Here is a 16,670-nt window from a genome sequence, read left to right on the forward strand (position 1 = left end):
TTACTGTCATAAATAAAACATTTTGTAAGGATATTAATACTTTCTCACTATATTTTATTCACAAATAAATATATTTTTTATAGTCATCACCAATCTATGGTCTTCTTATTTATTGCACTAATGCTCACCAATATTTCATTTTACTACTTTAACCTTGAAAAATGAAAAATAAAAAAAAAATTGTCACTAATATTAGATCCAACCCAATTTTCTATAGAGTTGGGTCTAGGTCCAATATTAAAATCTAATCAAAGAATCAAATTAGATCGGGATCACTTATAATTCGATTCTATCCGATCCATTTGCACCTCGAATGATAGTCTAACAAAATTTTTGATTAGGATATAAATTAAATAAATTTAAAAATTAGATAATCTAATTGTACTCAATTAAAGTTGGAGATCAAATTGAAAACTCTCAAATAATTTAAAATTTTTGTATAATTAATCTTATTTTTTTAATCAACAATGACGAGGACCACAATTTATGCAATCCTTTCACAAAAAGCTAAAAATTTCATCAAGTATACGAAAGTTTTGATGATCTATGTCACAACCGGAAGATCAATCTTAGCCATGTATGCGGCATAAATTTGAGATCGCAAGCATTAGCACAACTCTTGAGGATCTGCCCAGATTCAGAATGCTATACCAGTGACGTCTTCACTACTTTGATGCCCAGAGAGATGCAGAGAAAATGATTTTAAGACTCCCCTTCACCATCCGCTCCACTTCTCTCCTCCACCGCCGGCAAATCCGCTCTCCTTCCGCCTCTGCCGTCTCCTCCTCTCCCACCACAACCCACTCCTCCTTCCCGCCAAGACCCCGCCCCCAAACCCCTCTCTTTCTCCGGCCCCCCGCCCACTCTGCCGCCCGCGCCGATCTCGACGCCTTCCGCCGCTGGGCCAAATCCATCGCCATCACCGCCGCCCCCCGCATCGCCGCCAACGGTGGCCCGGATGCCGACCATCTCCTCCGCGAGCTCTCCTGGCTGGTCCAGGACGCCACCTCCAGGCCTGAGGCAGCCGGCGAGGTTCGCCTGAGGGTGGGGCTGGAGGAGCTCTACCGCCTATGGAGGGAGAGGATCGAAGAGAGGAAGCCGTTCCAGTACGTGGTCGGGTGCGAGCACTGGAGGGATTTGGTTTTGGCGGTGAGGGAGGGGGTGTTGATACCGAGGCCGGAGACGGAGATGCTGGTAGATATGGTGGCGAGAGTGGAGGGGTTCGAGGAGGGATTGTGGGCTGATTTGGGAACTGGGAGTGGCGCCATTGCCGTGGGGATTGGGAGGCTTTTGGGGGAGGGAGGGAAGGTTTTTGCAACGGATTTGAGCCCGGATGCGGTGGAGGTGGCGAGGCTTAATGTGGAGAGGTATGGTTTAAAGGTTAGTGTTTGTGAGTTGTGGTTTTTGCTTTCTGTTTGGGCTTTTCATTATGCAAAAAAAAAAAAAAAAAAAAACTTTTTGCTCCAATTTTCTCCATTCTGCTGCAATTGACTAATTGTAGGGATATCATAGTAAAGATTATTATTGGTTGTAGAACTAAATAACGGGAATAAACTAAAAAAAAAAAAAATCTGTTTTTCTTTCCTGCTGGGCAATGGAAGGACTTTTCATGGTTAATTTGCTGTAGAACTGGAATGAGAAGAATGAAACTATGTTAGATGTGGTCATTGCAGAAGTTAATCACCTTTTGATGTCTTCTAGCTTAGTTATAATGGTTGAATATTTAGTTCTGAATGGATTGATATTTTAGGTGGTAAACTAACTAATGAAAGAATGAACTACCTGATCAAAATGTCCTTCTAGTGATTCACTTATTCTGCAGTTTGTCATGGATGCTACATAGATCGGATCTCGTTCCCCCTGTTTTCTGTTTCCTGCTTAGCTATGGTTCAATAGTGGCACAGTTTGAGGTTATTACATCATCACTCCACTTATTTTGCTCTTCTTAATAAGTGATGTAGTCATATTTCTAAGTTAGTAGCTCCAACAATGTTATCATTCATTACCAAATAATTACCCTCCACTTATCTGCTCTTCTCCCAATCAGTTATAACATTAAGAAATTTGGGGATAAAGGAACTAGAAATAAGCTTTTTAGTTTAAAAAAGGTAAAATACCAAATACTCATGAATAATATGTGTGATTACTGGTGAGGCCCACGGATGTGTGATTACTAGTGAGGCCCATGGATGTGTGATCTTGGGGCTAAAGCAGAAATCAGGGCATGCTCATTGCATGCAGAATGTAGGGAACCACCCATAATATACCGCCATATAACCTAATAATTGTGACTAACTTTGGCATTCAAATTTATTTGGCTGTTAAGTAAACATCTGCACCTTGGAAACCGCTTCCTTGGTCATAGACTGGAGGCTTACATAAATAAGGGGAATTCATATATTCCTTTTGAGTGGAAGAATTCATATATTTCTTGACCATTCCATTTTCTTATGTTATTTCATAATTTGCTCTTTGGGCCTGAATTTTGCTTGCTTGATTTAGGATAAAGTTGAGATAAGACAAGGATCATGGTTTGAACCTCTTCAAGATGTCAAAGGCAAGCTTGCAGGATTGGTCAGTAATCCTCCATATATACCAAATAGTCATATATCTGGACTACAAGCTGAAGTTGGCTGGCACGAACCAAGGCTGGCTTTAGATGGGGGCAAGGATGGCACTGATTACCTTCTTCATCTTTGTGAAGGGTGTGCTTCGGCACTAAAGCCTGGTGGTTTCTTTGCTTTTGAGGTAATACATTGTCCAACTTTGGTTATGTTATCTTTTCCGCAACATAGAAATCCTTTCTTTTGTGTTTTTATGGTTAATAATATGTAGGGTTTAATTACTAGGGATTGTATAATTAGTCCAACTTGTCCAAGCTATTAAATATATTGTGATTTTAGCATGAGGGGCCCTTGGAGCTAAAAGAAATGTCCATAAGTACAGTATGAAGGCTTGTATATCAGACAAAATCAACATGACTGCATTTTTACTTGTGCTGAATGTGTTTTTTTTCTTTTGTTCTATCCCCCTTTTTGTCTTCTTTGACGAAGTGCAACTCATATTGGCACCAAGACTGTGGCATATTTATACAATATCTCAGATCGGTGGTAGCCCAAGATTTGGCTGCCATAGGTGGACATGCTATCCCACTCTTGCTTATCTTTGTTCTTCCTTTTTGTTGGTAAATTAGCCATGTGAGGTAAGTGCTCCTTGACTTTGATGCCAACCACCCAATCCCTTGTGTTATCTTGCTCCAGGCCACAGCATGTATGCCTCATCCCTCACATTTCTGTACAAATAAAGACTCCTTGCCTTCATGTGAATCTCTGAATGGTACTCTTTGGTAGTTAAGAGCAAGTTATTTGATACTTTGGTTGTGGTTTTGATCAGGCAGCCAATAGTTATCTGTGATATGCATCTATAAGTGTTATCCTGCTGGGTGTTCCTAAATGAGAACATCGTTCATCCTTCCTGTAATTCCTGTGCTATTTAATCATCTTTAGTAGCTTTTTAAGGTATAACTGGAAATTGAAATAAGAGCAGATTTCTTCAAGTCTAGTCTTTGCTTGGATGGATTCTGATAGATATGCTGAACTGGCGATAACATTTGAGCTTTTTTTTTTTTCTTGAAAAAGCCTTTGCCCTTGTTTTGCAGACATCGGATGTGCTCAAGCTGGCACTCGTGTCTCAGTCTATACCCTTCTGAGACTTTGTGCTCTGTCCTGAAACCGTTGCATATCAACCTATATTTTAACGTATAAAATAAGACTGAACACTGGAATAATTTGTCTCTAGTCACCAGATTAGACAACCACTTGGAAGGGGTGCCATTCACTGGCATAGTAAAATTGGGTGTTCGGATGTTCTCCAAGACTCCATCGATCCATTATTATAAGAGCTTAATCAGAAGCTTGTCCCATCCTATACCATGTTTTTCATTGATATCAGTGCCCTGGATTTTCATATATCTAAGCACAGATTACGAAAAAGCCACGTGAAGTCAGTTATATCTTCATGGAGAACAGAGCAGAAAACCCATTGAGTCCCGGTACACTTCCATGATGTAGGATAATCACATTCTCATCAAACTCTTATCTCTGATTGTTAACTAGTGTCTACAATATTCCAACATTTTATGTTTGGGAAGACTGAGTGTTGCATAATGTATATGTTGCTGAATACTTTTATAGAGCAATTGGGCCAGGTGAATGCTTTAGATGCCATTGTGGTGCATCTACCTTTCTTGGCACATTGCTTTGTGCATCAACTAAATCTGAATGCATGTACCAATAAAAAGAAGAAAAAAGAAAAACTAAACCTCAGTGCTGCTGATCTCTTAGCTCCACTAATGCAGAAAATTTGTGCAATATGCTGATACTTCTTTTTCTGTTGCAGACAAATGGTGATAAGCAATCTGAGTTTATTGCAGATTTCATGAGCACAATGTGGGGGAATTTCTTCGAAAATGTAAAGATTGTATCAGACTTTGCAGGAATCAAACGTTTTGTAACGGGGTTTCACAGATGAATATTGACCATGTAGAAGATATTTAAATCATCACAAGCCCTTGCTGCTATGGAAAGTTTAGTGCTAGTTTGTACAATAAAATAAGGTATTTTGTATTGTTTCATAAAGGACAATCATATGATCAACTGCATTTTTGCTTTCAAGTCTGATAGGATATATGAAGATGTTAGTACAGGACACATACATTACTCTTGCTAACATTTGTTCAATGGTAGTGGCTAAACATATAATCAATGGATTTGATATTTCAGAACCTCTCTCTCATCTTTTCCTTTCCTTTTGTGATACAAGGAGTCTATTTTGTTCTTAAATTATTGAAAACTTCTGAAAAAACTAAAAGGGTGTTCTGGTGCACGAGGCTCCCACGACTGTGGGTTTTGGGAAGAATCCGATATACATAGCCAAGTTGTTTCTATGTTTCGAAAATATTATTCAGGTCATATTAGAGTAACCCTAAAATTGAGCTAGAACCCGCCCTCTATATTTTATGCAATTCTTTTCTTTAAGAATAACTATAGCATTTATTCTTTTGATGAAATGCAAGGCAGTCTCCACACCTAACAAAAGGCACAACCAATGTACTCACTGGCCACAAGAATAGAAAGATAGAGGCCAGGGACAACGTAATCTGCAGCATCAACTAATAAATGTCATTAGAAATCAGGCAGGCAGCTGGCTGATCTCTTCTACGATAGCAGGGAAATGAGGTAGATTGTGATATATGATGATTGGGACGTTCAATGCACGGACAATGATGAAACCACCAGTTTTTGGTACTGATTCCACAACAACGACGGTAACAACAATGATGATGACAATAATAACCACAACAACTAGAATGACGATGATAACAAGAACAACAGCAGCAATGAAGAAGGGGGTTGCGCCCATGATATAAGACTGGCAATGGCTAAAGCGTCATTTGAAGTGAGAAAACGGGAGATCAATGATATTAGTTGGGAAAGAACCAAGAATCATGCAGCAGCTACAAATTATCCAACAGCCCAAGCAAACCCTTCAACAGTCTCACTAGTTGTCCGGTATCACTGCATGGGTCACATCTGGATGATCGGATCCAAGTAGATTCTTTGTGGCAGCTGCTAGCGTAGCTTTTACCAGCAGCTGTCTCCATGCAATCTTCCACCCGAACATTTGAACATGCGGAGCAGCTCGAGTCTTTCAAATCCACAAGTCCCTATCAGGTTTAATCTCAGGAAGAGGTTGGCGATCTTGGACTGTCGGGATTTATTCATTCATTGATATGAATAATTTGATAACTCAAATATATGTATTATATTATGTCGGCCACAAAGTTGGGCCTATCAATTCAAGCTAGATATGCGTACCATAGAAAAGGATGGGTAATTCCATTATTTGGCATGAGTCATAGAAAAGGATGGGTAATTCCATTATTTGGCATGAGTAAAGCATAAGGCATTTATTGTTTTAACTAGGAGTTGAAGCTGGCAAACATCTTCCAACAAACTGTTAAAGAGATCTACAGAGTGCTTCAAGGTTAAAGCTGAGTTGCTTTGGTTGTTAAGAAAGATTCTCGAGTTTCTCTTTCCATATAATCAGTAGCGGAGCATAAAAAAGACTAGGACGGGCCACTGCATCCTCAAAAAATTTTAAAATATTTATTATTTATATATTTATATATATATATGATGACCCTCTCAATATTTTAGCCTTACACACGTTATGAATCCATCAGTTTGAAAAAAAAGATCATATAATTAATTTATATATTAATTTTTTTAAAATAATAAATTTTTTAAAGAAAGAACAATTATTTATTTATTTTTTAATCTTTTATTTATTTTTCGAACTTTAATGTGGAAGAGATTATCGAGATTTTTATACAATCAAAATTATTTTGTAGATGGTATAAAATAATATTTTTTACTTATCTTAATTTATATATAAAATTAAATATTTATTAATATTTTTATAATATTTTTTGATATATATATTATTATTTATTATAAAATATTTTATTTAAAAAATTATTAATAAATTATTATTTTGTCCTCCCAATATTTGATGGGAGGCTCTGTCACTGCATATAACCCACTAAGTTGCACAATCCAACTGATCCCAAGCTTGCTTTCAATTTTTTGTTATTCTTTTCTTTCTTCACAAGGTTCGAATTTTCTAAGTATAAATATAGAAAATTATTGTGTCATCTGAACCACATCTTGGAGAGACGTTGAACACTTTTTCAGTAACATTCTTCAGCTTGTTTATTTGTCTTGGAAGGCGCAGCAAATAAAGATTTTAAACTTTTTCTTCTTTTTTTGTAACAGAATCAGACTTTTCTGAATTGATCTTTAGAGAGGTGTTCGAAAACTGCCAACGTTGAGGAAGTTGTATAGTTTGGATCTTTTGATTTCATTTGTCCTTTTTTTCCGTATAATTTTTAATGGGTCGCCACAAAATGGTAATAACTATGCATGAATAGTAATATGGTAGGTTCAGAATTTTGTGTAGGGCCTACCCAAAAATCCCATTCGAACAATGTAAAAGTTGGCACTGGAGTAGATCGTTTGCGTGCCTACACCATGTGCCAGTTCTATCCAAAAGAAAACTTGAAGCAATTTTGTTCCATTTAGTAGTGATTATAAAACTTCTTTCCATATTACAGATGCCTTAGTCGGCCGGCCACTTTTTTTTATTTCATAGAAAGGTTTTATGTACCTTTGCCCTGTGGTCTGAACTTTGCATCAACTTAGCACTGCCATGGAAGTTGGACGCCACCATTGCCATTCTATGAACCTCCCAAATTCCAAATTTTGATGAAAGAAAAACTTATCTCTCTACGGAACTTTTTCTTTTTTTTTGGTAAATCAAAATTTATTAATTTACCAAAAAAATCAGAATTTATTATATCATGCTCCAATAAATATATCCGTAAAAATTTAAAAATTAGATGTAAAAAATTAAAAAAAATATCTGTTATAGCAATCCACAGTATAGTCTCATTTTGATTGACTACATATGTCGTCATTCAGTCCATAGCACTATTTGCTTATGCACAAACGGTGCTCTCATTCTCTGGTAATCATGACTCAATGGATGGAAGATAGTATTTGATGAACTTATCAAACAATTACTCTCAAAAATAATATCAGAACTATTTAATTATTTAATAGCATATACCAAGCTTTTTCATATAGCATGTAGCTCAGCCATCAAATAATCTGATAAATTTTATTAAAAAAATAAAAAAATCTGGCAATAGCTGCTCTGCCATCAATGCACAGCAAGCGCCTTAGCATAACCGTTAAATCCTTATTTTAGAATAATATATATACATAAAGAAGAATTTAAATGCCTTGCCCATTTTTCAGTTTATTACGTTTCTTCTTTCCTTTTTGTTGGAGATTTATTTTTCCTCCCTTGGCCGTCTCTTGACTCTTCAAACATCAGCGTGTACAAATCTCCAAACTCCAATTTCACAATTCAGCAAATCAAATTTCAACACGAACAAACATGCCACGTGTCATGCGCTTAGCGGAAGGCTCGTGCTGTTGGGTGCGCTAGTTCCTGGGGACGTAACGCAGTTGACCACCTTTTCTTTCTTTTTTTTTTTTTTTTTGGCAACAGAAGCAAATGGCCTTTGACGGTGACGGAGGGACGCGTGGTCAATGGTACTCCCCCACGTAACCAGGGACCAAGTATTATTATCCGCCTCCCTTCGACCAATTTACCATTTTTAACCTCTCTTTAGACTTATATTTTACCGTTGAGTCCCTTAACGGACGGCTAGATCTCATTCTAGTTGAACAATATACCCAGCCAATGGAGTAAATTACAAGGGCAAAATACTCGTAAGAATAAAAAATTAGGGAAAGATTAATTAGTCGTGGAACACGCTTGGGACCTAAGAGTAGGCCTAGCGATCGCTGAAGGGGCTGCTCGCCTCTTCCTCCACTCCAAGGGGTCTCTCTTACAATTCTTCGAAGCCTTATAAAGCAACCCTAGCTTTGATTTTGGGGAGGAGAGAGCCTAGAAATTAGATCATGGCGCACGCTTTGGGAGCTCAGGTCAGTAGATACCACTCCGATCTCGGCTCTGATCCCCCCAATTTTTCGGTTTCTTCTTTGAATTTTCGGTATTTTTCTCTTGTTTGTATTTCATTTTGATCCATCCGGAGCTCTCTCTGATGTTTTGATCGTTCGCAGGTCTCCCTATCGCTGCCTGTTGGAACCGATGTTTCTCTAAGGAAATCCGGATTGAAGGTTTTTTTTTTTTTTTGACGCTTCGTGATATTATAATCGATTTTTTAGTATGATTTCCACTTCTGTTATGCGTGTGATTGCATGGTATTGGATCAAAAAGTGGTTTTGTTTGGGTTTAATGCATTCTTAGCTTCTGTCGTGAAATATGATGGGAGAAATCCACTTGATGCCAGCTCCGCATCACAGTTTTTCATTTATCTTATTTGATTGGACATGTGGTTTATAGATAACAGACACTCAATTGTGTTGCAAAGTGTGATCTTTGGACGTTTTTGTGCACATTGATTCAATAGTGATATATGCATTATGTCCAGGTGGAATTCAGGCAACTGTAGCTGTGATCTTCTGCGGATACTAGTTGGGAAAGGTGTTTTATTCTGTCCTGTGGGGCGTTTATCAACAAGAAAATAATAAAACCTTTTTATTCATGATCTACAATTGGTATTGATTGGAGATTTTTCAGAGTTTCTTGAATTCTTTCATGTGAAGCTTTTTTTCCTCTCTCTTACTTGTCAAATTTTATCCATATGCTAGTCAACAAGATACCAATGGAGTTAGCATGTTTGCTTCTTATGTGTTTTCTTATTTTCCCTTTTGTTTCTACATGGTTTTGTTTCTTATCTTTATGTTAGATCTTTTGTTGATGTTGCCAGCTAGTGCAAGTCTTATGTCATGTTTTAAGTATGATATATTACATTATTTTTAGGCAACTGTGGTGTCTTTGCTATAGTGAAAGTGGATTGTTTGAATTTCATCTTTAAGTTTGGAATCAAATTTCTTCATTCTTTAGATAAAATGAAGTTAATCACATTTCTGCAAAATCACTAATTTGAAGAATTGGGGAGGGAGTGAGTATGAGAGAGAGAGTGGCCAAGCACATGCATTTTCTAAGGACAAATAGTTTTAGTTGGTGTCACTAACACTAGATTCACTATTAAGCCCCATTTTTAGTAAGCCAAGTGTAACCCCGTTTTGTTAAAATTGTTAGGATTTTGTAATCTTATATCTCCTCTTGTGTTTCAAATATTGTGACCGGGATCTAGTTGAATTTCATGATATAAATTTGGATCATAACATTTTGGATCTTGGTTGTGTGATCTAGCCAGATTCCCTTGTTTTTGAATATTGCACTTTCAAGTGAAGGAATGATGCTATGGCTACCTGGTACTAAATATATTGAAGCAAGAAAAAGACAGAAAGAAATTAAAAGATATGGGTTTGAATACCTCATCCCTTCTGTTCCTATGAACATAGATGATTCTAGGATGAGATTGTGAAGGTAGAGCAGTATGAAATGTCACAATTACGTTTTGTTTGGATTGGGGGTACACGAGAGTTCATAAGGGGAGGGGAGAGGAGGGGAAGGGAGGAGAGGGTAAGGGAATTAATGAACCCTTGTTTGGAAAGAGAGAGGAAGGTTAAAGAAGGGTACATACGTTATCCTTGTTGGATAGAGGAGTTGAGGGGTAGAAGAATTTTTATATATATTTTGACAAATATGTCATTTTTCATTAATAGATGTACTATTTAATGTTTGTGATATTTTGACAAAGATCGTGGATCTCTGTCACTGAAATCTGCCTTCCAAAGATCGTGATATCTGGATTTGTGTGAGGAGTGGCCTGCGGGTGAAGAGATGACTATAGGATTTCTGAGTTGTGCGAAGAGCGGGCAGTTGGGAAGATGAAATATATAATGGTCTAGTTGTAATTTTAAAATTTTATTAAGGCTAAGTTAGGAAAATAAAAATTAAACGTGAACCTTCCCCTCCATTACACCCCAAACCGAGGGTACAGAAAAAGTGAGGGGTATGGAGGGGTTGAGAGAACCCTTCTCTACCCTCCTTTACCTCTCAAAAAATTTTATCAAACAGGGGTTTATTCTTTACCCTCCCCTCTCTTCCCCTTATGAACCTCCGTGTACCCCCAATCCAAACAATACATTAGGAGGAGGAGCTTTTTAAATGTTATATGTGAGTTACTTCTAGCTATGAGGAAAGAAAAGATATTGTTTTCATATTCAAATTGTGATAGAAAGGTTTGAAGAAAGTTTTTTTTAAAAAAAAGAACATATAGAATGCAAATTTAATGAAAATACTAGTAAAAGTGAGGCCTTGTTTAAAATTAATGGAAGAGCAAATTCTTTAAGTCTGGATATATCCTACAAAAGAATGGATTTGATGACAAGTTTATTTGATATAGAGTGGAGTTGATGTAGGAAAGAAATGCTTTTGAGGGTGTAATGTGATTACCGTTTGCCTCAAGGATGTAATGTAGCATTCTGAAGTATAGGAGTGTAAATTGGTTCAAACAGCCAAAGCCTGTTGCGTCACAGTGGATAAGTTAGTGGATGATTGATTGATAGGGTGCAACATTTGCGTGACGACCACAGAGTCCCCTTGTCATTGGAGGGCCCTGATATTTCTAGGATCAGTAAAAAGAAACAATAGGGCTTTAGACCTGGATGATAATATGGAAGATGCCAGGATGGATGTCAAGGAAAAAAATGCCAGAGTATGTAAATCAATGGGAAAAAGGATTTAAGTGACTTATTTCTTATGGTTAATGTGGACTTTCTGACATTTTCCTAAGGTAAACTCCTCATCAGTCTTAAATTGTAGACCTATTGTATCTCTCATTATTCTTTTAATTGCTCCTGTGTTTTATCAGATTTCAGTTTAATTACATCTGAGTCGTTCAGTGGCGAATGATTCTTTGGATCATAATTTTCCACCATTTGACTTTAGAGTTAGATGCGTGTTTTGCAGATTGTATTAGATGCAATTCCTTTAGATGCTTAATTTTCTTTTCTTTGAAATGATTCATTTCAGCGATGAAATTCCATTGTTTTGAGCCACCATAAAAGATGACCTTTCTATAATCAAATTAAGTTTCTGAGAGAACCTGTATCTAACATGTGGACCTTGAATATTAGTTTTGCTGATCATTCTGGGAAACACTCTCTTTAAATATGCTTGATCTCTGATACATTATAATCTTTCATTTCAATCCATAACAATATGCTTTTACATCTTTTCCTCTTTCCATGTACATTGCTGGACCTGGTGTTAACGACTTGCAAACAGAGGCATTATATTGGTTTTATTTTATGAGTGTCGAAACATTGTACGTTAAGATTTTTAAGGCCATGACACATATTGTTGGCTTTCTGCTCTGCTTTCAAAATGCTTTATGCAACTCAGTCTCACCCACTTGTATTGTATTGCAGGGTTGCAATAATGTTAGCTTCCACAATAACTTCTGGGTGCCCTTTACATCTTTAGATTTAAGAAGCAACAAGGTACAATCAAAATGCCGGTTCAAGGTGGTATGTATGTCCGTACAACAAGCCAGCAAAAGTAAAGTTGCAGTAAAGCCTTTAGAGCTTGAGGATGCTAAAGAGCCACCTCTCAACCTGTACAAACCCAAGGAACCTTACACAGCAACAATAGTCTCAGTTGAGAGACTTGTTGGCCCAAAAGCCCCTGGGGAGACATGTCATATCGTTATTGATCATGGAGGCAACGTCCCTTACTGGGAAGGGCAAAGCTACGGAATAATTCCTCCTGTAAGTATTATTTTATAGTCCAATTTTCTAGAAATCTATATTCTTGTAAATAATGCCTGTGATGGAAATTTAAATTCCCATTGTCAATATGTCAAGTGATGCAGAACCTCTCTGTTTGTTTTAGTTTGTCTTGCTGCAATACTAGTTGATTGCTGCCTTTACTACTGTCACTTTTGCATTTATTAATTCATCTCAGCACCTTTTTCTAATCCTTGTACTCCCTTTTGTACCCTTCTCTTGTTCTCTTTATTAAGTTGATTTTGGTATGATCTCATGTCTTCTTGTTTTGCTTAATATGATCTGTGCTTTTCTTCAGTATCTGCTTCAATGATTTGCATACTGCTTTGAAATTAGAGAAGCAGAAAAAAGTCTATTCGATGCATCTTCTGCCTTTTGCTTGTTCACATGTTTATGCCTCTCCATTGGATCATTAGAGTATAAGCTAGGCAAGGCTAAAGAGGTTTCCAGGTATCTAAAAGTCATATTGCTTATTATTGAAAAAACAGCAAGAAAAACACATTTAAAAGTACATTTTGCTGCAATAAGAAATAAAGAATATGATATAAAGCATTCTGTTGGTACTTCATTAAGTGTCCTCTCTTGAATATCGTGTTCTTTTTAAGACATTTTGAAAAAAACAGCAAGGAAAAAACATTTAAAACACATTTCGCTGCAATTGGAAACATCATATACAGTAAAAAGAATTCTTATGGTACTTCATTAGGTGTTCTCTCTCGAATATTGCACATTCTTTTTAAGACATTGTAATTTTTTAATCCTCTAGTTATACATTTGTTAATCAATATTCATTTCTTTTGCGCAGGGCGAGAACCCAAAGAAACCTGGAGCTCCTCACAATGTTCGACTATATTCAATTGCATCAACTAGGTATGGAGATTCATTTGATGGCAAGACAGCCAGTTTATGTGTCCGTCGTGCTGTCTACTATGATCCAGAGACGGGAGAAGAGGACCCTTCAAAGATGGGTGTTTGCAGTAATTTTCTCTGTGACTCAAAGCCAGGAGACAAGATTCGGCTCACAGGTACAATGTAAATCCAAAAAAAGAAAAATGAAGAAAACATGTATATGTGCCGGTTAAGGTGAAATACTTCCATGAATTCTAGTTTGGTAGCTCTCATGTGTTTTTAGACTTAATGTTGTGCATTCACAATAAAAGCAAAATCACTACGTTGATCATAAGTCTTTTGTTCCACATGTTTGGGGATGGCAATCAAACACACATAGATATCTGTTATATACGCATATACATACTTGTGTGGGTTAATGTCTATGCGAGCATGTCACTATATATGAAGTGAATATCCAGATGTTTGCCTTATATTATGTTTCAATGATCAGTGCTCTGCTGGCTATTAAATTTCTGACTATGGAAAACCTGAAGTGATGACATTGTATCATTACTAATTTTTTGCCTGTAAATAATTTCATAGCCATCTGAAATGGAGTAAAGGAGCAAAGCTTCTCCATGGTTGAACATTTTTTTAACTTTTCAAAGAGAATAAGAGTCAAAATAGAGTTCACCTGATTTTCAGTGGAAAGATCAGTGCCTGGACATGATGATTCACACAGTTAACGGTTTATCCTATCACTATTCTTTGAACATCTATACAGCTTTTTCTTCAGTGTTTCGCATTACATATAATCTTGGACCTGTTCTTCTCCCTTGATTCTCTAGTTATGTGCCATAATTTTACATGTATTTGCAGGTCCCTCAGGCAAAGTGATGCTCCTACCAGAGGACGACCCGAATGCCACTCATATTATGATGGCCACAGGGACTGGGGTTGCTCCATTCCGTGCCTACCTTCGGCGCATGTTCATGGAAGATGTACCAACATACAAATTTGGTGGCCTAGCATGGCTTTTCCTTGGGGTTGCAAACACGGACAGCCTTCTCTATGATGATGAATTTGCAGGCTATCTTCGTGACTATCCTGACAACTTCAGGTATAAGATCTTTCTGTTCAATGTTTTCATTTGTGTTGCAATGCCTAATTCTTGTGTTGTGTCTTTCATGAAATAAAATCAGGTATGACAAAGCCCTTAGCAGGGAACAGAAAAACAAGAGGGGGGGAAAGATGTATGTTCAGGACAAGATTGAGGAGTACAGTGATGAAATTTTCAGGCTTTTGGATGAAGGTGCGCATATATACTTCTGTGGTCTGAAGGGGATGATGCCCGGGATCCAGGACACACTGAAGAGAGTTGCAGAGCAGAGAGGGGAGAACTGGGATGAGAAGCTCTCCCAGCTTAGGAAGAAAAAGCAATGGCATGTTGAGGTTTACTAGCAAAAGTCGGAAGGTGTTAAATAAATAAGGGCATGGCTGCCAGATCAAGCATGGTTAGATGACATATTTTCCCTGATGTTATCTGATTTCGGTCACATTTAGTGCTCGCTGCATATTCACTGATGCAGAAAACCCATGTAGTTTACTGAGCTATTGGGGCAGTTTACTGCAGCATTAGGGTGCATACTGAGCTATTGGGGCAGTTTACTGCAGCATTGTAACTCCATTTGATGCGGCAAATGGACCTCTAGTTAATTTATCAGCAATTTATGACTTTTTGCCATTCTTATTTAAGAACTCTGTTCACCAGACATCTTTAGAGATAGCCTCTTATTTGTGAGATTTGTGTTTCTTGTTCCTCAGCTCTACAAACTTTTGAGAGAAGTCTTTCATTTGAATCTGTTGGGGTAATTCACTCTATGTTACTGGACTTGCAACTTGTGTTGTTGTATGTTTGACATCATTCTTAGAGCAGTTGCACTAACCCATTAACCTCTTTTTTTTTATCAAAGGTGGATTTCATATGTGCAGCATCTTAAGGTTCATCGACATGATCGACCCAGCATGGGTCCTAGCACCCCACCAAACACAAACCTACTTACCTTTGGAGAATTCTATATTTGAGGAAAGCACAGGAGCCATCCATCCTTGTTGTCAGAGAATGGAGCAGCTTTGTAGCAATGCTGAAGATGACTTGATTAACTGAAGCAGAAAACCACCAAAGGATTCCCAAACCATAGCCATATAGACATGCCTCAACTCTGTCAATAAATTAGTTCATCAGCAGCCATTTTCTTTTTCAATAAATTCCTTTCTTGTCTCCAAGCAAATCCTTTGTCATGGCATTCACTTGTAATGTTTAGATCTTTCTGTTGCAACCCTGTACAATGAATCCTAGTCCCTTTTCTTTTGCACTGGAGTATTTGAACAACTATGATGCTGACTGTATTAGCTTACAGCATTTACCTCCTGTTGGACAATAATGTGGGCTTGTCTCCCACTTAGCAACTACATTTTTGTATCTGGACAAAAGGGATCCTGTCTGAAACTAGCTTAAATAGCAATTTTTTAAAAACAAAAAAGATTGGAATTTTACTGTTTTAACTGCTATTAGATCTTGTTTTGATGGGTTCAGCATTTGGACGGTGAGCATTGATTAGCTCCGGAGCCACTACACCGTTATCCAGTCAGCATCATAACTAGCTAGCACGCCTATCACGTGTGCGCTTCACCGCTTGTTCTCTTTGCTTGCTGGGTATTGAAAGCTTTCGTCTTTTGATGCCAATAAATCAACAATCACATGAGCAGTGGGGTTTTGTTTGGGCCACCTTTTTGTTGGGTGCGCTCCGCGGGACCCAAAGCTAGTGGATTAGAATATTAACTACCTTCATAAGCCTCCTTTTTTGGTAATTTCATCCTTGTTCTTCTCCTTTCTTTTCTCTCTCCTTTTGTTTTCTTTTTTTCTTTTTTCTTTTTTTTTGTTAACATAGCTGAGTCTGGTTATTTGATCAACCCTTGGGACTTGTTGGTCTATGAAATGATTATAGTTTTTAAGCTAAATCTGAGTATCTGTTGTTGCTTGTCCGATCAAACAACTTCAGTTAGACAAAGTGTCTTTGGATTGTACAATATGTCCAATTATTTACATTGCAAACAATAAATTTCCATATGGATGTCTAACTTCTAACTAAGGCCAATCAAAGAGTTGTTGCATTTCTAGCTTTTTCTCCTTTATTTCCACATCCTAGTGGGTTTGTTAAGCTGGGCCCCTTCGTGCACTATTGTTGCTTCCAAATTGAACCAAGAATCATTCTTTATTTATCCTTTTTGGTTTTTCGAGTAGGTCCTCCAAAATTACTTATATACTTGCATATTCTCTTCCTCTTACATCAATGGGATTGTTTGGATGCTTTGATCCAGTAAGATAAGAGTCTAATATGCATATATAAACACTTGATTATTGCAGCTATCACAGTCATCCAAGATGATTACTTGCAAACCTTCACCTTATTGGGGTTGTCA

At 37.4% G+C, this 16,670-nt stretch overlaps 2 protein-coding genes across 3 annotated transcripts; both read left to right on the top strand.

Moving 5' to 3' along the window:
* The first annotated feature begins 607 nt into the window (after nt 1-607).
* On the top strand, nt 608-4,783 carry LOC105034013 (uncharacterized). Its single transcript, XM_010909035.4, has 3 exons — nt 608-1,380; nt 2,503-2,748; nt 4,399-4,783. The coding sequence occupies exons 1-3, from the start codon at nt 697-699 to the stop codon at nt 4,528-4,530; spliced, it is 1,062 nt and encodes a 353-aa protein (XP_010907337.2). The 5' UTR covers nt 608-696; the 3' UTR covers nt 4,531-4,783.
* A 3,598-nt stretch (nt 4,784-8,381) lies between these two features.
* On the top strand, nt 8,382-15,078 carry LOC105034012 (ferredoxin--NADP reductase, embryo isozyme, chloroplastic). 2 transcript variants are annotated; one of them, XM_010909033.3, is made up of 6 exons: nt 8,382-8,576; nt 8,715-8,771; nt 12,000-12,338; nt 13,162-13,381; nt 14,067-14,307; nt 14,390-15,078. In XM_010909033.3, exons 1-6 carry the CDS (start codon nt 8,553-8,555, stop codon nt 14,646-14,648), a joined length of 1,140 nt encoding a protein of 379 aa, XP_010907335.1. In that variant the 5' UTR covers nt 8,382-8,552; the 3' UTR covers nt 14,649-15,078. The 2 variants fall into 2 exon arrangements, with proteins under 2 accessions (XP_010907335.1, XP_073107810.1); XM_073251709.1 differs by lacking the exons at nt 8,382-8,576; nt 8,715-8,771 and adding an exon at nt 9,118-9,138.
* Nucleotides 15,079-16,670: the final 1,592 nt, after the last annotated feature.

Source organism: Elaeis guineensis, chromosome 2 (genome assembly GCF_000442705.2).
Source record: "Elaeis guineensis isolate ETL-2024a chromosome 2, EG11, whole genome shotgun sequence".
Classification (NCBI taxonomy): Eukaryota; Viridiplantae; Streptophyta; class Magnoliopsida; order Arecales; family Arecaceae; genus Elaeis; species Elaeis guineensis.